The sequence below is a fragment of the Procambarus clarkii genome, chromosome 24, assembly GCF_040958095.1.
Source record: "Procambarus clarkii isolate CNS0578487 chromosome 24, FALCON_Pclarkii_2.0, whole genome shotgun sequence".
NCBI classification, from domain to species: Eukaryota; Metazoa; Arthropoda; class Malacostraca; order Decapoda; family Cambaridae; genus Procambarus; species Procambarus clarkii.
In genome coordinates this window covers 23,498,545-23,525,846 of record NC_091173.1, presented here as the reverse complement: position 1 = coordinate 23,525,846, position 27,302 = coordinate 23,498,545, and the positions used below count along the sequence as shown (strand labels likewise).

At 49.3% G+C, this 27,302-nt stretch overlaps 2 protein-coding genes across 5 annotated transcripts in view; one reads left to right on the top strand and one right to left on the bottom strand.

Annotated features, from left to right (window-relative positions):
- xit (ALG6/ALG8 family glucosyltransferase xit) overlaps window positions 1-22,386 on the bottom strand; it is a 315,565-nt gene extending 293,179 nt beyond the window's left edge. For all 3 annotated transcript variants that reach the window (XM_069330751.1, XM_069330752.1, XM_069330753.1), the window contains exon 1: window positions 22,229-22,386. The gene's annotated coding sequence lies outside the window, so the exon portion shown is untranslated. The remainder of the gene's footprint in view (window positions 1-22,228) is intronic.
- A 138-nt stretch (window positions 22,387-22,524) lies between these two features.
- LOC123761596 (uncharacterized) overlaps window positions 22,525-27,302 on the top strand; it is a 136,910-nt gene continuing 132,132 nt past the window's right edge. The window contains exon 1 of one of the 2 annotated variants that reach the window (XM_069330750.1): window positions 22,525-22,851. In XM_069330750.1, the coding sequence (XP_069186851.1) occupies window positions 22,738-22,851 (114 nt within the window). In that variant the 5' untranslated portion in view covers window positions 22,525-22,737. The remainder of the gene's footprint in view (window positions 22,852-27,302) is intronic. The other variant, XM_045747616.2, reaches the window with a different exon arrangement.

Below are 27,302 nucleotides of genomic sequence, written 5' to 3'. Positions count from 1 at the left end.
GGACAAGTCTGGTGGCATACCTCTGAATCTCCTCTAACTTTGTCTTGTGTTTAACTAGGTATGGACTCCAGGCTGGAGCTGCATATTCCAGGATTGGTCTGACATAAGTGGTATACAGGGTCCTGAACGATTCCTTACACAAGTTTCTAAAGGCAATTCAAGGCAATTCTTATGTTGGCCAACCTAGCATATGCCACTGATGATATCCTTTTGATGTGGGCCTCTGGGGACAGGTTCAGTGTGATATCAGCCCCCTCTTTATCTGACTCTTGCAGGATTTCACCTCCCAGATGGTACCTTGTGTTCAGCCTTCTGCTCCCTTCACCTAATTTCATTACTTTACACTTTCCTGAGTTGAACTTTAGTAGCCATTTTCTAGACCATTCATCCAGTTTGTCCTGGCTCTCTTGTAGTCTCTATCTTCTTCTGTCTTGATTCTTCTCATAATTTTTGCATCATCAGCAAACAATGAGAGTAATGAGTCTATACCCTCCGGAAGATCGTTTACATATATTAGAAACAGGATGGGACCAAGTACTGAGCCCTGTGGGACTCCGCTGGTGACATCTCACCACCCTGATGTCTCCCCTCTCACAGTTACTCACTGTTTCCTGTTGCTTAAATACTCCCTTATCCACTGGAGCACCTTCCCTTTTACTCCTGCCTGTTGCTCCAACTTTTTTAACAGCCTTTTATGGGGTATTGTGTCAAAGGCTTTCTGGCAGTCCAAGAAAACGCAGTCTGCCCACCCTTCTCTTTCTTGCCTAATTTTTGTTGCCTTGTCATAGAATTCTATTAAACCTGTGAGGCACGATTTACCATCTCTGAACCCGTGTTGGTGATGTGTTACAAAGCTATTTCCCTCCAGATGCTCTACGAGCCTTTTTCTCACAATCTTCTCCATCACCTTGCATGGTATACAAGTTAGGGAAAATGTAGTTCAGTGCCTCTTGCCTGTCACCCTTCTTATACTGTATATTGGGATTATGTTAGCTGTCTTCCAACTTTCCGGTAGGTCTCCTGTTTCCAGTGACCTGTTATACACCATAGAGAGTGACACACTTAGTGCTTCTGCACCTTCCTTTAGTATCCATGGTGAGATTCTGTCAGGCCCAACAGGCACCTTCCTTTTAGGCTACACAATGAAACTGCTATAGACAATTTTATAACTGCTGCTGATAATGTCAACTGGGAGTCCAAGTTAGGTAACATAGGGGACATCAACCTAGCAGTGCAATCTTCTCTTCAAAAAACTCTTAGCCTTTATAACACCCACTGTCCTATGCTTACAAAACAAGTCACAACCAAAAGACTTAACAAACCCTGGCTTACAAAGGGAATACTTAAATCCATTAATAAAAAACATGACCTTGAGAAGAAGTATAGGTTAGGAATTGTCTCCAAAGAATTCTCAAAGAATTACTCGTTATTGCTATCTAAGATAATTAGACGAGCCAAAACTAAATACTACGAAGATAAATTTACCCAAATAAAGAGCAACATTAAAAAAACTTGGAGCACAATTTCACAAATATTGGGATCAAAAAAGATTTTAAATAACAAACCAACACTCCTGTCCAATAACGATGGTCAGCTTTCAGCCTCAGATTCTGCTATAGAGTTCAATAGGTTCTTCTCTTCCATTGGGTCATCCCTTGCAAATGATATTCCATCTTCCAGTACTGATGTTAAGGACTATCTTGCAGGTAACTATCCACAGTCTCTGTACCTAAAGCCTATTAATTCCACTGACGTCAATGAGATAATCTTTTCCCTTAAAACCAAGTCTAGTGCCCTTGAGGAGATACCAACTTTAATTTACAAAAAAGCCTCCAGAACTTTAGCCCCTGCTATTGCATTGCTCTTCAACAAGTCACTTGAACTCCAAACCTTTCCAGATATCCTAAAAAAAGCGAGAGTTACCCCTGTACACAAATGTGGTGATCTCTCAGATGTTATTAACTACAGACCTATATCAATCCTGCCTAACTTGTCAAAAATTTTTGAAAAACTAATCTACAAGCAGCTTTACTCTTATCTAGCCAAACACAATATACTTAGCTCTTGCCACTATGGCTTCAGACCCAAAAAAACCAGCGTTGAATGTAATGAAACGCCATTTTCTGGGTGAGACCCGGAGGCTCCCCGGAGCTTTACCGGCTGATATGCTAATGTCAGACTTTGGCATCAGTCATGTGTATGGAGTTCTAGGGCCTACCGGGGACCATGGCCAGAACCTGGCCCCCTCAGAGAGGCAAGGGGAGCAATGGCCTATAGAAACCCCCGTGTGGTAGGAAGCATTCTATGTCTGCCATCGACCGGGTCAAGCATCCAGAAAGGTAAGCATTCCAAAACAAACCCCTATTCTGGTGAAAATTGCTACCTAAAGCCAAACTAGTGGATAGAACTCTTCAACAGAAAACAAGGAAACTAGTATGACGTCATACGTCACCACGCCGCTGTCTGCGCAGCTCCCCCCTCCCCGGGAGGGGGAAGGGGGAGCCCCAGACCTCCCACGCCGGCTATCCACCCATCAGTTCTGAGGCTGGATGTCAAAACACGCGAAAAACCGCCGACCGGAGGGAGGGAGGGTTGCCGGGGAGCCTCCGGGTCTCACCCAGAAAATGGAGTTTCATTACATTCAACGCTGGTTTTCTGGGGGGAGCCCCATCGGCTCCCCGGAGCTAACTACCCACAGAGGAAGGTCAAAGGGACAGAACTGGGAGGCGGACACCACGCACCCCCCACGAAAGCGAGACAACCGGCAGCAAACGCCAACCCAAGGCGCCACAGCCCCGAAAAGTCCCGGGAACAACACGAGAACAACGAGCAGCAAGGCCCCCGCACGAACACCAAAAATCCATGCCCGAAAGACCGCAAAGCCACGTCGCCCAGACGGCAGCGAGAGCAGCGAAGCCACGATCGCCACAGGCATGAGGGAAGAACACAGGCTGCTTAGCCGCAAGAACACTGCTGACCACCCGGGACACCATCACCTGCGAACCGGGAAGAACAGAACCGGATCAACGCAAAACGCACTCCGGAGCCAAACGCCGCGGCACGCAAACAACAGCGGAGGGCGCCACTGAACACAAAACACGACACACCCCAGGCCCGACCAACGAAACACCAACAAACCCCGGATCCCTCCAGAACACAGCAGCCCCACCAAAGAAGGCGGAAGGGTAGCCACCAGAACAGTACCCGAACCAAGGGGTACGAACAACTGCAATGGACCAAGACAAAGAAGCACATCACAAGACACAGGCTGAAAAATGCCCAAGAACACACGCAGAACAGCCCTGCTGCAGAGGAGGCAGGAAGAAAGAGCAGAAGCACAAAAACCCCAGGAAAACAACCAGGGGTGGACAATCAGGCAGGGACAGAAAACCCCCACGCAATCCCCAGGCACAAAACAGCAGCAAAGTGCCACACCACAACCGGACACAGGAACAAGGACATGCCACCATGAAACACGGTACCAATGCACACGTGCAGCAACAGCAACATGCACCACCGCAACATGCAACATGTAAATAGCAACTCCCTTCTGCAAAGGCAGAGAAACGGAGCAGGCAGACCCCAGACAGGGCCAACGGAGACACGACAAAACCCAGCAGGCTCAGAAACCTGCACCAGGCGACCGACGGCGGAGAAACCCCGCTCGATACCTGCTGAATGGGGTAGTGGGAGCTCTTTTACACCCCAAGCCTGGCCCAAGGCCAGGCTAGACCGGCCAGAGGGTGGCCCACCAGGCAGCTGCTAGGAGCTGCCCGCCGGCCCACATACCCCCACAACCAGGATGGGCCGGAACTGCTATACGAAAACAGGCTAGTGTGCCCCGGAAGTCCACGGACGAACCAGCAAGAAGGCTTATGCTTGCAAGTAGGTCGTGTAACAAGCACAGACCTCTGATGGTAATACAGTGTTCCCCAATTGTGCCAATAGCACCACTGCACTCCACTGGTACTATCCCACAAGTTCTATCAGATAGGCGGGACCCAAGAGCCAGAGCTCAAACCCTGCAAGCACAGCCAGGAGCCTTACCAGGTGAGTACAGAACCAACCCTACAACCCCCACACCTCACAACATGAAAAAAGGTGGGTCCCCTGAATGACTCCAGCATGGGTTTGACATGCACATGAGGGGGGACTGGAAGGGTTGAAAAAGGGACAGTTACTGGTGTGCGAACAGTCTCAGTCGTACAAAAACATACCTAAAGAAAGACAGGTATATAAACAATACCGCATTCAGCGCCCGGCCAAAAGACGCCAGATCGCAGAAACTCATCTGGCACGAACTTGACACGACTCAACTGTGCCCAGAAGAACCTGGGAGCACCGCCAGGTGAAGACGCCAGAGCCGGACCCTGCCGGACCCGCAGGAGAGCAGGGAGAGCCGAAGGAGGCGGCTCACAACCATGACACAGGGAAAACCGCGGTGTCCTCCCCACAACTGGGAACCAGGACACCCCCGGAGCGAAGGGGCACATACCGCAGCCAGGGAGAAGAACGAGAGGCAAAGCACCATAGCAAAAAGGGCGCAAAACACCAGCACTGAAACACCGCCCAGACCAAAACAAACTCCACAGCGCATGCGCATGACACGCTGGCCGAACCGCACAACCCTCTGCGGGAAGGCGCCAACCAGGACTACTGCACTAGAAAAGTAGCCAAAAGAGGAAGCAGGAACAATAAAACCGGCCAAAGAAGCAAAGAACCCAAAAAGGAACCCAACCGGGCGACAAGGAGCCCAACAGGGCGACAAGTAGCCCAACAGGGCGACAAGTAGCCCAACAGGGCGACAAGTAGCCCAACAGGGCGACAAGTAGCCCAACAGGGCGACAAGTAGCCCAACAGGGCGACAAGTAGCCCAACAGGGCGACAAGTAGCCCAACAGGGCGACAAGTAGCCCAACAGAGCTACAAGTAGCCCAACCGGCTCACAAGTAGCCCAACCGGGCCACAAGTAGCCCAAAACGGCGACAAGGACGAGGAGCCGACAGACGTTCCAATAATGCGGGAAGTAGCGAAAAACCTTCCCGAACCCTCGAGAACACAGAAGCCAACACTAGTCCGGAAGGCACACAAAGGCGCAGGCGCACCCGAGATCAGAAGTCACGTAGAACCCCATCGAACGGGGAAACATGACAATAACACCGTCCCAAAAAGGGGGTGGGAGGAAACATCCACCCACAGGACAGAACCAACTGACTCAAAGGCCAAGGAACCAAGCCCGGGGAGGGGCCGACGCCCAACAGCACGTACGGCGAGTGGGGAGGAAAGACCCCACTCTGCGTAACCACAAGCCCCGCCTAGTGGGGGGATAAAAACCCACACGGGGTCCAACGGGGCCAAGGCCCCCCAAGTCAGCCCCTCCCCAGCCCCGGGAACCTACACGACAGGCCCCGGGGTTGAGCCGTTCCCTCAAAGCCCCGGCTGTACCAGAAAACCGGGGCAGCCGTGAAAACACTAAGGAAGGGAGCCCACTGGCAGACTCATACAACACGACTGGAGGAACAGGCTCAAATGCCTACAGACGGTAAGGAACCGGATGCAGGCAGGAAGGGTGATCCAGGGGAAAGACAAGGGGGCGTGGATGGAACCAAAGCAACCAACACCCCAAGTCCCAAAACGAACTACAACGGGGCAGCCCCGGGGCTCCCGGGGAGGAAACCACGAGAACGCTGCCACCACCAAGGCTCAAGTGCAACGCCCCTGCTGCCCGCACCTGCTTTGTCAGCACAACTGGGTAACCGAGCCACAATGAGCAACCAAACTCGCAGGACTCCGGGTCGAAGGTGTCGCCGACCCCAAAGGCAGCAGACGGAGGCAAAACAGAGAGTCACCCAGAGACAAAGGGCGAGAGCAACCCTCAAACTCGCTGGAAGCGAGGGGGGGCTCTGGGGTCACATCCATCGGACCCGCACGCCCCTAGCGATTTCCCAGGGTCCCGAACGTTTACTATAAGAGGACTCGCGCTCAGGTAATCCCAGGCAGGGTACTGCTAACCGGCACCCAAAGCTACCAAACAACTTTCTAAGAGCTGAACCCCCGGGACGTGTATACTCATGGGGACCTAGCAGGGGGTACCACCAGAAAATACTCGGAACACAAGGGACACAAGGGGCAAGAACGAAGGCAGACCCCCCCCCACCAGGTAGATAAACAAAAAGAAAAAGAAAACCCTGCAAGAGGACAGCGTACCCAAGCGGAACAGAGCCGGCCGCTATGATTGGTAAAGACAAGCTGCACAGTACCCTGTGCCCCACCAGTGCAAGAACTGCCCCTTACTCTAAGGCGAACAAGGGAGACAGAACACCCGAGCACACAAAGAGCGGCCGAAAACCAAGCAGTAAACGGCCAAGCAGGGGCAGGACCCAAGGAACTTGCGGCCCCAAGCCCCAAGGGCAGTACTTACAGGGCACCTAGGAAAGGGAACCCTAGGCGCATGCAGCCCGAGTACTGGAGAATCACTCCCGGCTCACGCACCACCTAGAAAACAGACACCACACTCTAGGTACAGTGCTGAAACAACCACTGGAGCCGGAGCATATAACCGGTGCCTATAGCATCAGCCAAAGAACTGATGGGTGGATAGCCGGCGTGGGAGGTCTGGGGCTCCCCCTTCCCCCTCCCGGGGAGGGGGGAGCTGCGCAGACAGCGGCGCGGTGACGTATGACATCATACTAGTTTCCTTGTTTTCTGTTGAAGAGTTCTATCCACTAGTTCGGCTTTAGGTAGCAATTTTCACCAGAATAGGGGTTTGTTTTGGAATGCTTACCTTTCTGGATGCTTGACCCGGTCGATGGCAGACATAGAATGCTTCCTACCACACGGGGGTTTCTATAGGCCATTGCTCCCCTTGCCTCTCTGAGGGGGCCAGGTTCTGGCCGTGGTCCCCGGTAGGCCCTAGAACTCCATACACATGACTGATGCCAAAGTCTGACATTAGCATATCAGCCGGTAAAGCTCCGGGGAGCCGACGGGGCTCCTCCCAGAAAAGCACTAACGATGCACTTATTAGTATGATTAACTTGATTCATGCAGCTCTTGATAAAAATGAGTTCCCTGTTGGGTTATTTGTGGATCTGCATAAGGCTTTTGACACTGTCAACCACCAAAACCTTCTTCTTAAATTACATCATTATGGAGTCAGAGGACACTCCCTGCAATACCTCAAATCCTACCTTACTGACAGGCTCCAGTATGTTTCTGTGAATAATTCAATTTCTCCCACCCTAACCATCAACATTGGTGTTCCTCATGGCAGCATACTTGGCCCTCTCCTCTTTCTCATCTACATTAATGACCTTCCAAATGCCTCCCAACACCTCAAACCAATTCTATTTGCTGACGACACAACCTTCATTTACTCCAGTCCTGACCCCCTTGCTCTAAATGCCACAGTAAATACTGAGCTAAATAAAGTCCATCTTTGGCTAACTGCCAACAAACTCACCCTTAACATTGACAAAACTTTCTATATTCTGTTTGGCAATAAATCCTCTAATCAAATAAATCTCAAAATAAACAATACCCAAATTTGTAACAAATTCGATGGCAAATTCCTTGGCATTCTCATTGACCACAAGCTGAATTTCCAGGGACACATTCTAAATATATCAAAAAACCAGCGTTGAATGTAATGAAACGCCATTTTCTGGGTGAGTCCCGGAGGCTCCCCGGAGCTATCCCAGGCTGATATGCTAATGTCAGACTTTGGCATCAGTCATGTGTATGGAGTTCTTAGGCCTACCGGGGACCACGGCCAGAACCGGGCCCCCTCAGAGAGGCAAGGGGAGCAATGGCCTATAGAAGCCCCCGTGTAGTTGGAAGCATTCTATGTCTGCCATCGACCGGAACAGGCACCCAGAAAGGTAAGCGCCCCAAAACAAACCCCTATTCTGGTTAAAATTGCTACCTAATACCGAACTAGTGGATAGAAGTCCCCAACCGAAAACAAGCAAATTAGTGTGACGTCACACACTGCCGCGCCGCTGTCTGCGCAGCTCCCCCCTCCCCGGGAGGGGGAAGGGGGAGCCCCAGACCCCCCGCGCCGGCTACCCACACCTCAGTTCTTGAGGCTGGATGTCAAAAACGCGAAAAAACCGCCGACCGGAGGGAGGGAGGGATGCCGGGGAGCCTCCGGGACTCACCCAGAAAATGGCGTTTCATTACATTCAACGCTGGTTTTCTGGGGGGAGCCCCGTCGGCTCCCCGGAGCTAACTACCCACAGACAGAAAAAGAGGGACTTACCCGGGAGGCGGTCGTCGCTCACCCCTCAACTCGAAGCCGAGACAACTGGCTGCAACCGCCGACCCAAAGCAACACAGGCCCGACGAGGGCCAGGGACATTTACAAGGTAACGAGCAGCCAGGACCCTGTTCGACCGCCAAAATCCCCGCGCCCGAATATCAGACCAAGACATATTCCCAAAGACGGCAGCAAGAGCCGCGAACTTACGAACGTCATGGGCACGGGGATAGACCGCAGGTTGGCTAGACCTAATAACCCTGCGGACGACCTGAGAGACCCGAACCCGCGAACAGGGAAGAAGGGAAACCGGATCAACCCACAGCGCCTCCCCGGACACAGAAGCTGTGGCGCGCAAATAACGGCGAAGCGCCGCAACCGGACACAAAACATGATGCACCCCCGGCCTGACCAACCAAGCATCAACCACCCATGGACCCCTCCGGAACGCAGCAGTCTCATTCTTCGCCAGAAAAGAAGGAGACGGCTGCAAACGAACAAAACTATCACCACGACCAAAAGAGCAGAAACCCCTGCGCCGGAGGAGAGCATGAAGCTCCCCCACCCGACCCCCAGAGGCCAAAGCCAACAAGAAAAGTGCCTTGGAAAAACAATCCTGGACCGAAGGGGCCACAACGAAACGAGGAGATGAAAGGAAAGCGAGCACTCTGTCCAAAGACCAGGACGGCTCAGGCGACGCATGAGCAGGCCGGAGGTGAAACAATGCACGAGACAGCATGCGAAACGGCGCAGACGTAACATCGATACCGAAAGCAAGCTGAAGCGGCTCCGCCAGCGCCGCACGATACGAAGCGACAGTGTTAGGCATAAGATGACGGTCCTGAAACAACCACGAGAGGAAGGACAAGACCACCCGAACAGACAAGGAGCTAACACGACGAAGACGCAAAAAGAAACGGAAGGACCGCCAGGAAACTTCATACTGCCGCCGAGAAGAAGCCCTCAGGTGGGACACCAACAAGGAGGGCACCTGATCACCATAGAGATGATGATAGACTCGAGTCAAAAAAAACCATACGCGAAGACTCGAGGAGAAGATCGAACCAGCTACGTGACGTACCGGCCCGATCTGCTGAAAGAGGCGGAGCCGCGGGAAAACCCTCGGGTTCGGACACCGAGCAACCAGCGCCTGAAACCAAGGCTGGGCCGGCCACCAAGGGGCCAGAAGGACAACTCTCCCCCGGTAAGTCTCTAAGCGAGTCAGGACCTGGAGCAACAGCCGAACTGGGGGAAAGAGGTACAGGAACCCCCACCTCGACCAGTCGAGCCGAAAGGCATCGACCCCGACGGCCTCGCAATCGGGGAAGGGCGCCGCATAAACGGGAAGACGCCGCGACCACGCCGACGCGAAGAGGTCCACCTCGGGGCGCCCGAACGTCTGGCAAAGCCAACGGAAGGACTCGTCTTCGACCGTCCACTCCGTGGAGAGGGGAACGAAGCGAGACAGGGCGTCGGCCAAGACGTTGGACACGCCCCGTACGTGAACCGCCAGGAGAGCCAAACCCCGAGAACTCAGCAGACGAGTCACCCGAAGCGACCAACCCCAAAGAGACAAGGACCGCATCGAACCCCTGCGGTTCAGGCAATGAACCACCGGAGAGCAGTCCGAATGGAGCCGAATCGTCGATCCGCGGGCCACCCGAATCCTCCCCAGAGCAAACCACACTGCCGCGAACTCCCGCACCGTACTGTGAGCTCGACGGAAGGATGGATCCCAACGCCCCTGGCCGGCCTGGTGAGCACTGGTCACAAAACCCCAGCCGAGAGACGACGCATCCGTGTACACATCGAGCGAGGGCTCGGGTAGGCGCCAAGGCACTGAACCCCGAAAAACCCGAAGAGGAAGCCGGTGACGCAGCAACCGACGCAAGTCCCCCGGGGGTCGAACTCTGCGATCGCGAGAGAGGCGGAAGGGGGAACCCCGAAGGAACCAGAACAGCCGTCGAAGCCAAACCCGACCCGGCGGGTAGACCACCATCGCAAAGTTCAGGCTCCCACACAGCCCCTCGAGCAACCGCCGGGTGACCCGAGGGCCCTCCAGAAACAGACGAAGGCGGGACCGCAGCCGCAGGAGAGACTCCGGAGGGAGAGACAAGGAGGCGGTCCGAGAGTCCCACACGAGACCCAGCCAAGTCCGAACCTGAGAGGGAACCAGATGGGACTTCCTCCAGTTCACCAAGAACCTGAACCCGGCGAGCTGGGAAAGAACCAAATCCCTGGCTAGCAAGCAAGCTGACTGGCTGGGAGCCCAAACCAGCCAGTCGTCGAGGTAGGCCAACACCCGAACACCGAGGAGACGCAAACGAGCCACCACAACCCGTGTAAGGCGTGTGAACACGCGAGGTGCCAGGTTCAACCCGAACGGGAGACAACGAAAGCGGTAACTCAGACGCCCCACTACAAAACCGAGCCAGTCCCTGAACCGCGGATGAATCGGGACATGCCAATAAGCGTCCCGGAGGTCCAGGGACACCATCCAAGCACCCGGCTCCAAGAGGAGCCGAACCTGAGACAGCGTAGTCATCCGAAAGGAGGGGCAATGAACCCAGGGGTTCAGACGGGACAAGTCCAGAATGAACCGCAGGTCCGCGCAGTCCCGTTTCGGAACCGGAAACAGACGGGAAACCCATCTGAGGGACGACGTCGTTTCGACGACGCCCAAGCGTACCCACTCCAAGACGACTCGACAGAGCGCAGGGGAAGAAGCCTGCCCCGCCAGCCCCGACCCCCCAAAGGGGGGAGGGGCCACCCAACGCCACCGCAGGCCGCGAGACACGACCCGAAAGGCCCACGAATCGTGGGACCAGGCGCGGGCGAACAGCGCAAGCCGCCCCCCCATCGCCCCGTCAAAGGGGCAAACCGCGAAAGGGCCGGCGACCCTTACGAGACCCAGAACCCCGCACAGTGCGAACACCGCGCCGACCAGACGAGGGAGGGTCTGCAGGAGGAGCCAACCCCAAACCTGACACCAGAGGCCTACCACGACGAGAGGAACCCCGAGCCCTGGCACGACCTTTCCGGGAAGACCCACCCCGGGACCCCCGGAAAACCAACAAGTCCGACATCGGACGACAAGCCGCCGACGCAGCCTGAATAAACTGCGCCACGGCCGACTCCCCAAACAGGAGAGGACAAAAAGGTGAAGAACGCCTAAGAGCCAGAGCCCAAGCAGATTCCACGGAGGAACCCAGCACCGCCTGCCGACACGCGAGACGGGAAGCATAGAACAGGGAAACCGCATCCCGCAAAATCGGCGTGAACCGCTTCAACAAGGCAGCCGACGAACGCGCAGCCGAGGACAAGGTGCCGGACCCCGGGACGGACCCAAGCGTCCCCACATCCTCCACGAGCCAATCCGAAGACAGCTCCAGGAGGGAAAAGAACCGCAAGGCCGAACACAAAAGGCCCCGAGCGCGCAAGTCCTCCGCCACGAGCGCCGCCGAAAGGGAGGGAACCTGCACATGGAGCTGAATAACGCCCACATCGCGGGGAAGGGCAGGGGCAAACAAGCACTCATTCAGGTACTCAAGTTCACCCCCCAGGAAAACCTGAAGCACCGTGGAAGCTTCCCGCCACTCCAGCGTGCGGGAACGACAGAAGGAATGCCAGGAATCCAGACCAAACAAGGGGCAGTCTGCTAGCCAGGATGACTCCGGAACCTCGTAACGGAGCCAGAAAGGGAACGAAGTCCCAAACTTGAACGTGGACGGATCCATTTCCGAGGCATAATCCGGGTCACGCAGGAGGTAAGCTGCAAAGGCCGCTCGCACCACACCAGGTTGGATGCGATAAGCCGAAAACCTCCGGAAGGACGGAACCGACGTACCCGGGGGAACACGGAACCGTACCCGGGGAGGGGCCGACACCAAATCCAACTCGTACGCAGAGGGGGGGAAAGAAAACCCCACTCCTTGTAACAATAAGCCCCGCTCAGTGGGAAGAAAAACCCAGGCGGGGTCCAGCGGGGCCCAAGGCCCCCAAGTCAGCCCCTCCCCAGCCTCGAGGTCCGTCACCACAGGACCCGAGGCCGAGTCCTCTCCCCAAGCCCCGACCCCACAAGACAAGGACGGAGCAGCCGGAAAAGCTGGAGGAAGGGGGGCCCACTGGTCAGACCCTGAAGCTTCGGCCGGGAGACAAGACTCGAATGCCTATAGCATCAGCCTCAAGAACTGAGGTGTGGGTAGCCGGCGCGGGGGGTCTGGGGCTCCCCCTTCCCCCTCCCGGGGAGGGGGGAGCTGCGCAGACAGCGGCGCGGCAGTGTGTGACGTCACACTAATTTGCTTGTTTTCGGTTGGGGAGTTCTATCCACTAGTTCGGTATTAGGTAGCAATTTTAACCAGAATAGGGGTTTGTTTTGGGGCGCTTACCTTTCTGGGTGCCTGTTCCGGTCGATGGCAGACATAAAATGCTTCCAACTACACGGGGGCTTCTATAGGCCATTGCTCCCCTTGCCTCTCTGAGGGGGCCTGGTTCTGGCCGTGGTCCCCGGTAGGCCTAAGAACTCCATACACATGACTGATGCCAAAGTCTGACATTAGCATATCAGCCTGGGATAGCTCCGGGGAGCCGACGGGGCTCCCCCCAGAAAAAGTTTCAAAAACTGTTGGCATTCTTTCCAGATCAGATATTATGTACCCCGCCCTGCCCTGGTGACTCTCTATTACTCCCTCATCTATCCATATCTCAACTATGGTATTTGTGCTTGGGATATAGGCCATCCTTTGGACTTTGTCCTATGGAGTTTATTTGCTCATGCATTGTATCAAAATTGTATTTATAATTGCTTGAAGTGCATATGTTTGCAAGCCTCACTATTTGTGTGTGGCCTCCAGAGTTTGCCTGTATCGAACATGAGTAAATCAAACTAGTATATGGTCACTCATGTTGATTACCATGTGACACCCTCCAAGAACGTTAAACTTGTTAATTCCATTCTTCCACAATTATATCCAGAATTGTGGAGGCATTATACATGAGAATTGAGCAAGATTTTGAATAACTTAAGTTCTAACATGGGGGGGGGGTATTGGCTCTACTTTTTCCTTTACCCGCCCGTATTATATTTACTTCAACTTAATTCCAAGGAACCCTAGAGTTAATTCTAGCCGGGTCCCACACCACGTGGTCTTAGCCGCTCAATCGGCTAAGATTCTACAGCCCCCGTGACGTCGTACTAGACTTCTAGCAAACACAAGGATCTTCTCCTGCTGCCACCACCAGACCATTACCCAGAAGCATCAATTAATGTGGTCTGGACCAATTTATCGATCATTAAAACCTTGGGGCTTGATCCCCAAATTACTTGGAAAAGGAGGGATGAATCTACGTTTAGTGTGGGAGTTACAGAAAACAAGGGGATATATATTCTCCTATTGGCAGGTGAAATTGACACGAAAGAAATATTAGCAGCATCCTAACTGGTTATCACATGACTCGCGATGATGCCATAAGCCTCATGGTCAACGAAGGGGACTGAGCTTGCATGGTCTGGACGTGTCCGTTATTGTGATACAGGCTACACTCTACAAATACAGCTAAGCCTAGCTAAACATTATATTAACCATTCATGTAATCGTAGTTTAACCACTGCATTGCACAGAATGCCTTAAGGCACCCGATCGGGGGGTTGTGCAGGGCAAAACATGGCATTTTTCGGTATAGGGAGTGATTCAAAACTCCTGCGGTTACACGGGGTTCACATCCTGTGCCTCAGGACTCCTGTAAACAGACGGCATCTTGAAAAAAAATCGTCACTACCACCGGGCTGGCTGTGAGAGCTTTAGTACTGAGAAAGCGACCAAGGCTGGTGCATGCAGGAGCAGCGCACAGCACCGCTGTGCAGCTAGGGGCCACAGCACCACTTAGTAATAATGAATAAAATAGGTAACTGAAATTATTTTATGTTGATAGTGGCATAGATAATCCTGACTGTGATAAAGGCTATGTACAACTTTCAGATATCAGTGAATACAATGCTAGTTATGATATTCACAGCATGAGGTACAGACACAGCACCCAGCCATTGTTTCCTGCATTTACGCATCATGAAACGACCTTATGTTTCGTCACCAACGTTCATTTTGTTATGGAAATGGATTCATATTTTGGATTTTGTGACACGAATGTGATAATAACAGCAGTTTTGTAGCTAGTCATAGCGAGATGTGTATAATATTGGAGGCCCTGCATAATAACAACAGGAACACTGTTTGGTTGATCTAAGAATATAATATATGTCACCATATATGAGCTCCATATTTTTTAGAATAACGATGTTCCACACATTTAACTATATAAATTCCACATATTACACACTACTGAATGATATTACTGCAAAAAACTAGATATAAAACCATTCACAGACACTGAAATAATTATGCAAAAATGTATTTGGGGGCGGCCCCACACACTTGGGTGTTGGTAGCTAGGCTGACCTTCGATTCTTGTTCTGTGTATATAAACTTTAAACACATGACCTTTGTGGTTCCTTATGGTGCACAAAAATGTAGAGAGTTGTGTATAATGTTTGTATATAGTGCAATAACAGCAAAACCAATCTTTGATTGATTTTAGAATATAAAATACATGTTACGTATATGAGCCCATAAATTTGAGCAAAGCAATGTTTCGCACATTGATCTATATAGATTCAACAAATTACACACTTTTGAATAATATTACAGCAAAAAAACAGAAGAAACGAATGAGAGACATTGAAATAATTAGTGCAAAATTATATTCATGGCAACCAGTGGCAGGTCCGAGTGTCCCCGACCGCCTCATCACTCAGCCCCCATAATTTGCTCAACTTCTCAGCTCCATCACGGCTAAAGTATGTCACATACAATATTTTGTTTTAGTTTCCTGTGATCAGAGACTGCATTTTAACAAGAAGAAGAAAAAAATGTGAAATAATTTATTTTCGGCACACCACGGGGGGTGTCATATTTTAATGCAGCGCAGTAGTTAATCAGTAGAATTTATCAATCATTCATTTTGATTGATAAAACATATAATTTATCCCCACAAATATGTGAAGGAGTAGCAAATACTAGTGAAACAAATTCAAACTACAGTCCACTCTCTATAAAGAAATAAAACCAGCGTTGAATGTAATGAAACGCCATTTTCTGGGCGAGTCCCGGAGGCTCCCCAGAGCTATCCAGGCTGAATGGATATGTATATCTTTCTGGCATCAGTCAATGCATGGAGTGCTTGCCTACTGGGGACCATGAGCAAGAACCTGGACCCCTCTAGGAGGGGGCCAGGGTCCATTGCATGAGGAGCAATGGCCAATAGACCCCCCTGTGGTTGGGAGCATTCTATGTCTGCCATCGACTGGGACAGGCACCAGAAAGGTACAGGCCCCAAAACAAACCTCTATTCTGGTAAAAGTATTGTGACCAAAAGCAGAACTGGTGGACCTGTTCGGAGGTGGACCTCCAGAAACAAAAATTAGCAAACTAGCATGACGTCATCATGTCGCCATGCCGGTGTCTGCACAACCCCCCCCCTCCTAGGGAGGGGGAAGTGGGAGCCCCAGACCCATCCGCCAGCGACCCAACCTACAGTTCTTAGGCTGGATGTCAAAAAGCACGAAAAATACCGCCAACAGGGAGGGAGGGAGGGATGCCTTTGAGCCTCCGGGACTCACCCAGAAAATGGTGTTTCATTACATTCAACGCTGGTTTTCTGGGGGGGGGGGGAGCTCGGCCGGCTCCCCGGAGCTAACTACCCAAAGATAAGGAAAAACAGGGACTTACCTTGGAGGCGGTTCGTCCTCACTCCTCAACTAGAAGTCAAGACAACTGGCTGCAACCGCCGACCCAAGGCAATGCAGGATCTACCTGGCCCCGGCATATTCACCAGGTAGCAAGCAGCCAGGACCCTGTTCGACCTCCAGAAACCTCGCGCCCGAATGTCAACCCAAGACATGTTGCCAAATACGGCAGCCAAAGCAGCAAACTTACGCACGTCGTGGGCACGGGGATAAACCACAGGCTGGCTAGACTTAATAACCCTGGGGACAACCTGAGAGACTGGAGCCCAGAAACAGGGAAGAAGGGAAACCGGGTCAACCCAAAGTGCATCCCTGGCCACCGACGCCATGGCGGACAAATAACGGCGCAGAGACACAACCGGACACAACACATGATGCACCCCCGGCCTGACCAACCAAGCATCAACAACCCAAGGCGCCCCCTCTGAAATGCAGTTGTTTCATTCTTCGCCAGAAAAGAAGGAGATGGCTGCAACCAAACAAATCGACCACCAGGACCAAAGGAGCAGAAACCCCTGTGCCGGAGGAGAGCATGAAGCTCCCCGACCCGACCCCCAGAGGCCAATACCAACAGGAAAAGAGCTGAAGAAAAACAATCCCGAACGGAAGGGGCCACAACAAACCGAGGAGAAGAGAGAAACGGACAGATGCAGCACACTAGGCTATGTAATCTACTGATGGTCCTAACCACTGGGAAGGCATCTTGGGGGAGGAGGGGGGGCAAGAGGTAATCAGGGTCATCAGAGGGAGAGGAACCTCTCAATCGACGGGAGTATCAACGGTAGCTTTGGCTCCTCTGAGGAGAGGCAGGAAGATGACTTGCACCAGGTTCCCGCCTGGGCTAGGTGTCAGTGTTGGTATCTAAGGCAGAATTCCCATTGACGTCAAGACGAACCAGAGGGGGAAAAATGATTGGTTGCCTGGGCATACAAGGTAAGTGGATGGAACAGGAGAACATCTGCTGGACCGTACCTGTGGATAGATGAAAAATGGATGATGGATGAAAAATTTCCTAACTGATAGAAAAATGAGAGTCCTAATCAGAGGCAGTGTATCGAATTGGAGTGGAGTACTCACAAGTGGAGTACCGCAGGGTTCAGTTCTTTCACCAGTGATGTTCATTGTCTACATAAACGATTTACCAGATGGAATACAGAAATATATGAACATGTTTGCTGATGATGCCAAGATACTAGGGAAGATAACAAACCTAGATGATTGTCATATCCTTCAAGAAGACCTGGACAAAATAAGTATATGAAGCAACACTTGGCAAATGGAATTTAATGTGAATAAATGTCATGTTATGGAATGTGGAATTGGAGAACATAGACCCCACACAACCTATAAATTATGTGAGAAATCTTTAAAGAATTTTGACAAAGAAAGGGATCTAGGGGTAGTTCTAGATAGAAAACTGTCACCGAGAACCACATTAAGAACATTGTGCAAGGAGCCTATGCCACGCTTTCTAACTTCAGAATTGCTTTTAAATACATGGATGGAGAAATACTAAAGAAATTGTTCACGACTTTTGTTAGACCAAAGCTGGAATATGCAGCGGTTGTATGGTGCCCATATCTTAAAAAGCACATGAACAAACTGGAAAAGGTGCAAAGACATACCACTAAGTGGCTCCCAGAACTGAAGGACAGGAGCTACGGGGAGAGGTTAGAGGCATTAAATATGCAAAAACTAGAAGATAGAAGAAAAAGAGGCAATAAGATCACTACTTACAAAATAGTAACAGGAAACGATAAAATTGATAGGGAAGACTTCCTGAGACCTGGAACTTCAAGTACAAGATGTTACAGATTTAAACTAACGAAACAAAGCTGCCGGAGAAATATAAGAAAATTCACTTTTGTAAACAGAGTGGTAGATGGTTGGAACAAGTTAGGTGAGAAGGTGATGGAGGTCAAAACCGTCAGTAATTTCAAAGCGTTATATGACAAAGAGTGCTGGGTAGATGGGACACCACGAGCATAGCTCTCATCCTGTAAATACACTTAGGTAATTACCTGTGAAGGGACCCAACTGGAGGGAGCCAGGAGTCAAAGAGAAATGGCAGGCTGGTTAAGGGCACCTAATTTCAGTAACAGCTCCTGTCAAGGGGTCCCTGCTACTTTATGTTCGATGTCCAACAGGAGAGCCTCAAGGTATTCCGGGCAATTCTTGAACGTGATCTTGTGAGGGCCATGACATAACAGGCAACAAGGAACACCTGAGCACCCACTAGTATCTCGATTCTTATGACTTATGATACTGCAGTTTGCACAGCAAGCTGCATTACAGCACATGAGGCAACTATTATCAAATAGATGGCAAGCATAGCAAAAGAACACCAGAAAATTACAGGGCATTTCCCGAAACAAGATCCTGTATAGTGCCATCCAGTTGGGGAGGGGTCTGTCAAACTTTACATGTACCATGGATGTAGGTCCCCCATCTTGAATCCTAGTGGCTTCCCAGGGACCCACCAATGCACCCCCTAACAACTGCAGAGTGACATGAATGTCTTCCACAGCAACACCCGAGTCAATTGGCCCAATCATCCGATAACGGGCTCAAGACTCCTCCTGAGACAACACCTGTCGACATCTGACAGGCCAGTCCCCCAGTGAGATTATGTCTGATAGCCGGATGTGCAATAAAGCACATTGCGCTGATATGTAGCTTAAGAGTCGCACCCCTACCCAAAGTATTGATGGTCTCAGGCAGGCAATATGACTATAAATCCGAAGCCTCGAGTGCAGCATTTGAGGATTCATAGAAAGGCACTGACCTGTTGTTAACTGGATAAGGACCACCACATACACAGAAGAAGATAACGATGGAAAAATAACTGCTGTAGGTGAGGACATTCTCTTAGCGTCCCATTCTCGGGCAGCTTCTACCGGCTCATTTTCTACCATCTGGTAGAAAATGACCATGATGGCCTGTCGGGAACTAGCCATCAACTTCTATATCGCCCCCACCCTGGAAAACTCCCAGAATGGAGACCCCTTGGTTGACTATTATTGGTGAGAAACCCTTGCTAGGCTCTCATTGGTGAGAAACCCCCTTGCTTGGCTCTCATTGGTGAGAAACCCTTGCTAGGCTCTCATTGGTGAGAAACAATTGGTTTGCTCTCATTGGCGAGAAACCCTTGCTTGGCGCTCAATGGTGAGAAACCCTTGCTAGGCTCTCATTGGTGAGAAACCCCCTTGCTTGGCTCTCATTGGTGAGAAACCCTTGTTAGGCTCTCATTGGTGAGAAACCCTTGCTAGGCTCTCAGTGGTGAGAAACAATTGGTTTGCTCTCATTGGCGAGAAACCCTTGCTTGGCGCTCATTGGTGAGAAACCCTTGCTTGGCTCTCATTGGTGTGAACTCCTTGCCTGGCTCTCATTGGTGTGAAGCCCTTGCTTGGCTCTCATTGGTGAGAAACCCCTTGCCCGGCTCTTATTGGTAACAAACCCCTTACCCGGCTCTCATTGGTGAGAAACCCCTTGCTTGGCTCTCATTGGTCTGAAACCCCTTACCCGGCTCTCATTAGTCTGAAACCCCTTGCCTGGCTCTCATTAGTCTGAAACCCCTTGCACTGCTCTCATTTGTCTGAAACTCCTTGCCCGGCTCTCATTGGTCTGAAACCCCTTGCCCGGCTCTCGCTGGTCTAAAACCCCTTGCCCAGCACTCATTGGTCTGAAACCCCTTGCCCGGCACCCATTGGTCTGAAACCCCTTGCCTGGCACTCATTGGTCTGAAACAACTTGCCCAGCTCTCACTGGTCTGAAACCCTTACTCGGCACTCATTGGTCTGAAACCTCTTGCCCGGTTCTCATTGGTCTGAAACCCCTTGCCCAGATATCATTGGTATGAAATCCCTTGCACGGCTCTCATTGGTCTGAAACCCTTTGCCCGGCTCTCATTGGACTGAAACCCCTTGCCCAGTGATCATTGGTCTGAAACCCCTTGCCCAGTGCTCATTGGTCTGAAACCCCTTGCACGGCACTCATTGGCCTGAAACCCGTTGCCCGGCACTCATTGGTCTGAAACCCCTTGCCCGGCACTCATTGATCTGAAACCCCTTGCCCGGCACTCATTGGTCTGAAACCCCTTGCCCGGCACTCATTGGTCTGAAACACCTTGCCCGGCTCTCATTGGTCTGAAACACCTTGCCCGGCTCTCATAGGTCTGAAACCCCTTGCCTGGCACTCATTGGTCTGAAACACCTTGCCCGGCTCTCATTGGTCTGAAACACCTTGCCCGGCTACCTACCTACCTACCTTGAGGCTACCTTGAGGTGCTTCCGGGGCTTAGTGTCCCCGCGGCCCGGTCGTCGACCAGGCCACCTGGTTGCTGGACTGATCAACCAGGCTGTTAGACGCGGCTGCTCGCAGCCTGACGTATGAGTCACAGCCTGGTTGATCAGGTATCCTGATCATTGGTGAGAAATGATCGCCTCATTGGTGTGAAACCCCTTGACCGGTTCTCATTGGTGTGAAACCCCTTGACCGGCTCTCATTGGTGTGAAACCCCTTGACCGGCTCTCATTGGTGTGAAACCCCTTGACCGGCTCTCATTGGTGTGAAACCCCTTGACCGGCTCTCATTGGTGTGAAACCCCTTGACCGGCTCTCATTGGTGTGAAACCCCTTGACCGGCTCTCATTGGTGTGAAACCCCTTGACCGGCTCTCATTGGTGTGAAACCCCTTGACCGGCTCTCATTGGTGTGAAACCCTTGCCTGACTCTCATTGGTGTGACACCTTTGCTTAGCTGTCATTGGTGTGAAACCCTTGGTAGGTTGTTATCGATGTGAAACCCTTGGTACGTTGTTATTGATGTGAAATCCTTGGTAGGTTGTTATTGGTGTGAAACCCTTGGTAGGTTGTTATTGGTGTGAAACCCTTGGTAGGTTGTTATTGGTGTGAAACCCTTGGTAGGTTGTTATTGGTGTGAAACCCCTGGTAGGTTGTTATTGGTGTGAAACCCTTGGTAGGTTGTTATTGGTGTGAAACCCTTGGTAGGTTGTTATTGGTGTGAAACCCTTGGTAGGTTGTTATTGGTGTGAAACCCTTGGTAGGTTGTTATTGGTGTGAAACCCTTGGTAGGTTGTTATTGGTGTGAAACCCTTGGTAGGTTGTTATTGGTGTGAAACCCTTGGTAGGTTGTTATTGGTGTGAAACCCTTGGTAGGTTGTTATTGATGTGAAACCCCTGGTAGGTTGTTATTGGTGTGAAACCCTTGGTAGGTTGTTATTGGTGTGAAACCCTTGGTAGGTTGTTATTGGTGTGAAACCCTTGGTAGGTTGTTATTGGTGTGAAACCCTTGGTAGGTTGTTATTGGTGTGAAACCCTTGGTAGGTTGTTATTGGTGTGAAACCCTTGGTAGGATGTTATTGGTGTGAAACCCTTGGTAGGTTGTTATTGGTGTGAAACCCTTGGTAGGTTGTTATTGGTGTGAAACCCTTGGTAGGTTGTTATTGGTGTGAAACCCTTGGTAGGTTGTTATTGGTGTGAAACCCTTGGTAGGTTGTTATTGGTGTGAAACCCTTGGTAGGTTGTTATTGATGTGAAACCCTTGGTAGGTTGTTATTGGTATGAAACCCTTGGTAGGTTGTTATTGGTGTGAAACCCTTGGTAGGTTGTTATTGGTGTGAAACCCTTGGTAGGTTGTTATTGATGTGAAACCCTTGGTAGGTTGTTATTGGTGTGAAACCCTTGGTAGGTTGTTATTGGTGTGAAACCCTTGGTAGGATGTTATTGGTGTGAAACCCTTGGTAGGTTGTTATTGATGTGAAACCCTTGGTAGGTTGTTATTGATGTGAAACCCTTGGTAGGTTGTTATTGGTATGAAACCCTTGGTAGGTTGTTATTGGTGTGAAACCCTTGGTAGGTTGTTATTGGTGTGAAACCCTTGGTAGGTTGTTATTGATGTGAAACCCTTGGTAGGTTGTTATTGGTGTGAAACCCTTGGTAGGTTGTTATTGGTGTGAAACCCTTGGTAGGTTGTTATTGGTGTGAAACCCTTGGTAGGTTGTTATTGATGTGAAACCCTTGGTAGGATGTTATTGGTATGAAACCCTTGGTAGGTTGTTATTGGTGTGAAACATCTGGCTGGTTTGCATTGTCGTGTGACATTCCAGCAACACTTGGTTTGGGCTGACCTGAGCAAACCCAGGACATCTCACCTCCTCCTGAGGGTGTGTGCTTAAAGGGCACCTGGAACTGACAAGGTTGAGGTCACGTGTGGTGGTCTCTGGAAGTGGTGGTTGTGGTGGGAGGCTGGAGAGTGCCAAGTGTTGGAGCCGAGTGTTGCCCGCCACGATTGTTGTTGTTGTCACTCTCCCTCCCCCCCCCCCCCATGTCAGGCTCGCCAACAGCCAAGCAAATAATTTACAAATATTTTACCCATACCTACCAGTAATTAGCAAGCTTCTCTGAATATATGATATCATTAATGTTATCAATTCTTGTGTGGCGTGTGTTTAAAGGCGTGTGATTATGTAAAGTGGGAAGTGATGGTTGTTATGGTGGCGGTAGTGTTGGTGTGCGTGGGGAGCCATGTCAGCTGTCAGCTGTGGTGGCGGCAGCAGCAGCAGTGTTGACACAGTGGAGAGCAGGAGGGGTGTAGGCCAGTGTCACCACCACACACACTCTGTCATGTGAGTGCCACTCACACCATCACAACACAGTCACCATGGGGCCCTCCAGGCCTTCCACGGGCATCACCAGCCCGGCTAAGATGACCGCCAATATATTTGTGTCCTTTATAGGTGCAGGGATGCTGGGACTTCCCTTTGCTTACAAAGAGGTAAGTCGATGACACGTGGCAGCCAGTGTATAATAACTTAACAGTTGGCAATCTGAGTACTTTGACAGTTACCTGTCAAAGTAAAGTGATTTGACACTTGTTACTGACCAGTCAAGGACAAATCTATCACAGCGTTGTTCATGGACTAATAGTATGTGACGTCATACCTTAAATTATTTATTTATTTTTGCAATTCTTGTAATTAACCTTTGAGTCAAGGCACAGTGCCACTTGTGAATGATAAGCTCAGTTGTTGGTTCAAGCATTGGGACAGATGTCACATTGGAACATTGGCTTCTACTGAGTTTCTCATTGGAACATTGGTAAAACTATTTAAAGTACTGTACTGTATTTAAGTAAAACTGAAAAGAATGATTATTACTGGCCTTGTTGAAGTGTATATGCTTGTTTAGTTAGTTTAGTTCATGTATTATGCACCCCATACCCATCTTGTGGGCGGTAGTGGAAAGGGTTACAGAGGCACATAATGGGCTCAGGGACTGAACATCACAATTCATTTAGCTAAGCAAGTTACAATCTTGATGAGCTAGTTACAAAATTCAGTATAAGTCGTCACATCAACAATGGGTTCGAGATCGACCACAAGTACAGTTTCTAAATTAAGCAACTGATATACTGTATGTAGAAAGTTAGTGCCACAATTGATATGTTTGTCCTGCACACCGCCCCCTATCCAGTGGGCAGCGGTGGATAAGTTACAATCACTTAGTTACTACCTACAGATAGCAAACTGGGGATATTTGGCTAAAATTTCTGGCAGGAGATCATTTTGAATTAAATATTTACACATCTCTGGAACATTTATTATAGAATTGTCTCTGAATTCACGTATCTTTCCGCACTCCATCACATAGTGACGGAGGGTGTGCGAATATTTTTGTTGACACAGTTTACATTTGGTCAGGTCTACATCAGCAGATAATGAGAATTCCCAGAGATACTTGTAACCGAGTCTAAGCCGAGCAGTAGTAACATCTAGAAGTCTGCTGATTTTATTGGATGATCCATAGATGTGTGGCTCCTCTTGCATGATAGTATGATGATAGATGGAATTACTGGTGTTGATTTCACTTTGCCTCAGATCTACAAGATTTTATTGAAGTTCTGGGTGTACTGCTGCTCTCAGTTTGCTCATTGACAATCCAAGGTTATACTCAATGTCTCCTTTAAAGGCAGATTCTTTGGCTGACTCAACAGCTCTATCATGCATCTGGAGGCCAACATGAGATGGAGACCACATGAAATGGACTCTGTTACCATCCTTAATAATTTTGTTGTTCATTTTATATTTACGTAAAAGAGTTCTTACATTCTTGTAAAGCAACTTGCACGCATAGCATTTCGGGCAGATCCTTAATCTTAATTTTCCCTGTTATACGACCTGCTAGATCATTTAACAACCAGGTACCCATTCACTGCTGGGTGAACAGAGGCTACAGTTAAGGATTGGCTCCTAGTTAATCCTCCCCGGCCAGGATATAAACCTAGGCAAAATGACTCGCAAAGAGCCGGGTGTGTTAGTTGCTGGTCAGTTGCCTCTCTTCTGCTCCTCAGCCATTTTCCCTGATCTTGGTCGTGTTGTTGGAGGTACTGAAGTAACTACAGTGGGATTACTTTCCAAAAAAATCTTTCACACCTACAGTATTTTAAAAAGCAGATCATATTGTAAAATGAGCAGTACTTTTTCAGAAATAGTATGGCTAGCATGTTTTCCTTAAAAAGCAGTGGTGTGTGTGTTCTATCTGTTACACAATTAGGTCATAAAGTATCATTACCAGATAAAACCTTCAAACTATCCCTGGCTCGGCTGCCTGGGAGCCAGTCGGCCGAGCAGACAGCACACTGGACTTGTGATCCTGTGGTCCCGGGTTCAATCCCGGGCGCCGGCGAGAAACAATGGGCAGAGGTTCTTTCACCCTATGTCCCTGTTACCTAGCAGTAAAATAGGTACCTGGGTGTTAGGCAGCTGTCACGGGCTGCTTCCTGGGGGTGGAGGCCTGGTCGAGGACCGGGCCGTAAGGACACTATAGCCCCAAAATCATCTCAAGATAACCTCAAGATATCCCTGGGTCTCGTAGTACACCAGAATAAGGTGTGGTAATCATCAGGAGAAAGTGCTAACCCATTACGACTATATTGCACTTAGAAGGAATGAAGATAAGGATTTGGTATATGATGGAGGAAATGAATGGTGCCAAACCATTTGGATGTTCAGGGATTGAACACTGACCTGCAAGAAACAAGACCATCACTCCACTGTCAAGTCCAAGTGGTTGGACTACACCAGGACAAATTGCCCTGCATTAAGAACTGAGTGATAATAATTAAAATCAATATGTATACAATAACCTCATTACCTTGGGTTCAACATATGACGATAACCCCACTTTAAAGGTTAAAGTGCTATCATATGTTAATCATCAGTGTAATGCTGTTATCATATGATTCATGTTTTTGTCATGTTTTAATACCAATGTTAATAAACTCTGTGTTCAAACAACACACAGCCCCTCTCTTTAAATCCCGAAACATGCTAAACATTCACTCCACACATTCTCTTATAGCATTCTCAATAAGCATTGAGAATGCTAATTGATTCTCTTATAGAATTGAATTATGAGAGAATCACACATTCTCTTACAACATTGAGCATTAGCATGCTCAGATAGTATTCTCTTGCTATTTACGTGTACAAACCTTGTTCCTAAATGCTAACCCTGATCTGAAAATCTTTCTTGATGTAACAAAACCCATGAGCATCACACCAGAAACAAATTTTGCTTTAATATTATTTGTCCGACTAAATCTGTGCAAACACTTTGCAAATAAAAGGACCCACTATATGGAACTCACTCCCTAATGAATTAAAAAGTGTCCACCCAACTCTTCATTCAAAAGTAAAACCAAAAAGTACCTAATTTCATCCTCGTAGTTTTCTACTTTGTGCTTCAAACTCACACTGTATCTTGTACTAGCCACTTCCCCAATATTAGTACTTAATACATGTATCTTCACCAGTGTAATCATTACCTTCAATTGATATTGTAGTTATTATGGTAAAGTCTAATTTTGTTACAATGTACCTATTAATAATCTTGCCTTTGTTAGCTTAAGGACCTGTCTGAAATGCTATGCATGTTAGTGGCTTTACAAGAATGTAAGAACACCAATATTTTGTACCCTCACAACGCACTGTACCTTCTTGTACTGTATATAAATAAATACAAATAAATAAAAAATAAATTTTGCTCTTAGGGCTCCAATATCCCAGTGGTGTAATTATCACAAATCCTGGTTACCAAATCCTGAATATAACATTTTCTACATGTTTATTTTCTTATGGGAACATGGGGTCCTGTTTCATGAGGCGTAGATGCACAAATTGCGGCTGTGCGTTGTGAATGTCTGCCTCGTTCTGTGAACATCGTAACTAGCATTGTGTTCACTGATGTTCACACAGTCACCCCTGACTGAAAATCACAGTCAAGGGTCTTCTGTAATAATATCATCGCTACATAATAGCATGAACAAGTATATTATGGCATTTTTAGGCGATGCTGTGGTCATATGCTGAACAGCAGTGCTGTGAGCTCATGCTGCATGCGTCAGGCTTGGTAGCTCACTCAATACTGAGGCCCCTAACACCCGGGAATTTGGCTCAATATTTTTTTTTTAAATGGCGTCTGTTTACAAGAGCCCTGATGAAGGTGTGGTGAACCCCGTGTATCCGTGGGCCATTTAAATCTTGCGTAGTACTTCAAAGCATCATATGATGCGGAGCGCAATTTACTGCAAGTCACTCAACGCATCATATGATGTCTAGCGCAACTAAAGGGTTAACATGTTGATACAAGAATGTTTCCAGGATGAGGTCTACAAATCTACAGGTCCAAAAACCTTCTGTTTTAGCTTCATATGCTTCCCAGTCTATGGATTTCAAGTTGAAGTCGCCAACTATCAACAGTCATGATCTATCGTTATCCGCTCTCGCTATAATCTCTCGTTATTGTTATAAAACCTTCTCGTTTACTATCTAGCTCCTCCTTTGACCATGTGCTGCTTGGCGGTGGACTATATGCATTTATGATCATTAGTTTATCATCCTCATGGCAGATCTCTAGTGCTATTATGTCAACTTCTCAACCCATCCTCCGAATTGATAGTACGATTTAATACTAAGTGTAATAAGTACACTTTCTTACTGTCCTAAGCAGTGCATAATTGCACTTATGGGGCTGTTACATTTACCCAACTCCCTCCCCCGATTTAATTTTTCTCGTTTTCTGTTAAGACACTCAGAATTTTAGGATGAAGTTTTCAATTTCGATTAGCAATACAAAAGTTTTAAATATCAGGAATTTCGTTTTCAGATTTATTAAACAATATAGATTTTATACAAAATTTTTAAATATCCTGAGTTACTTTACAAT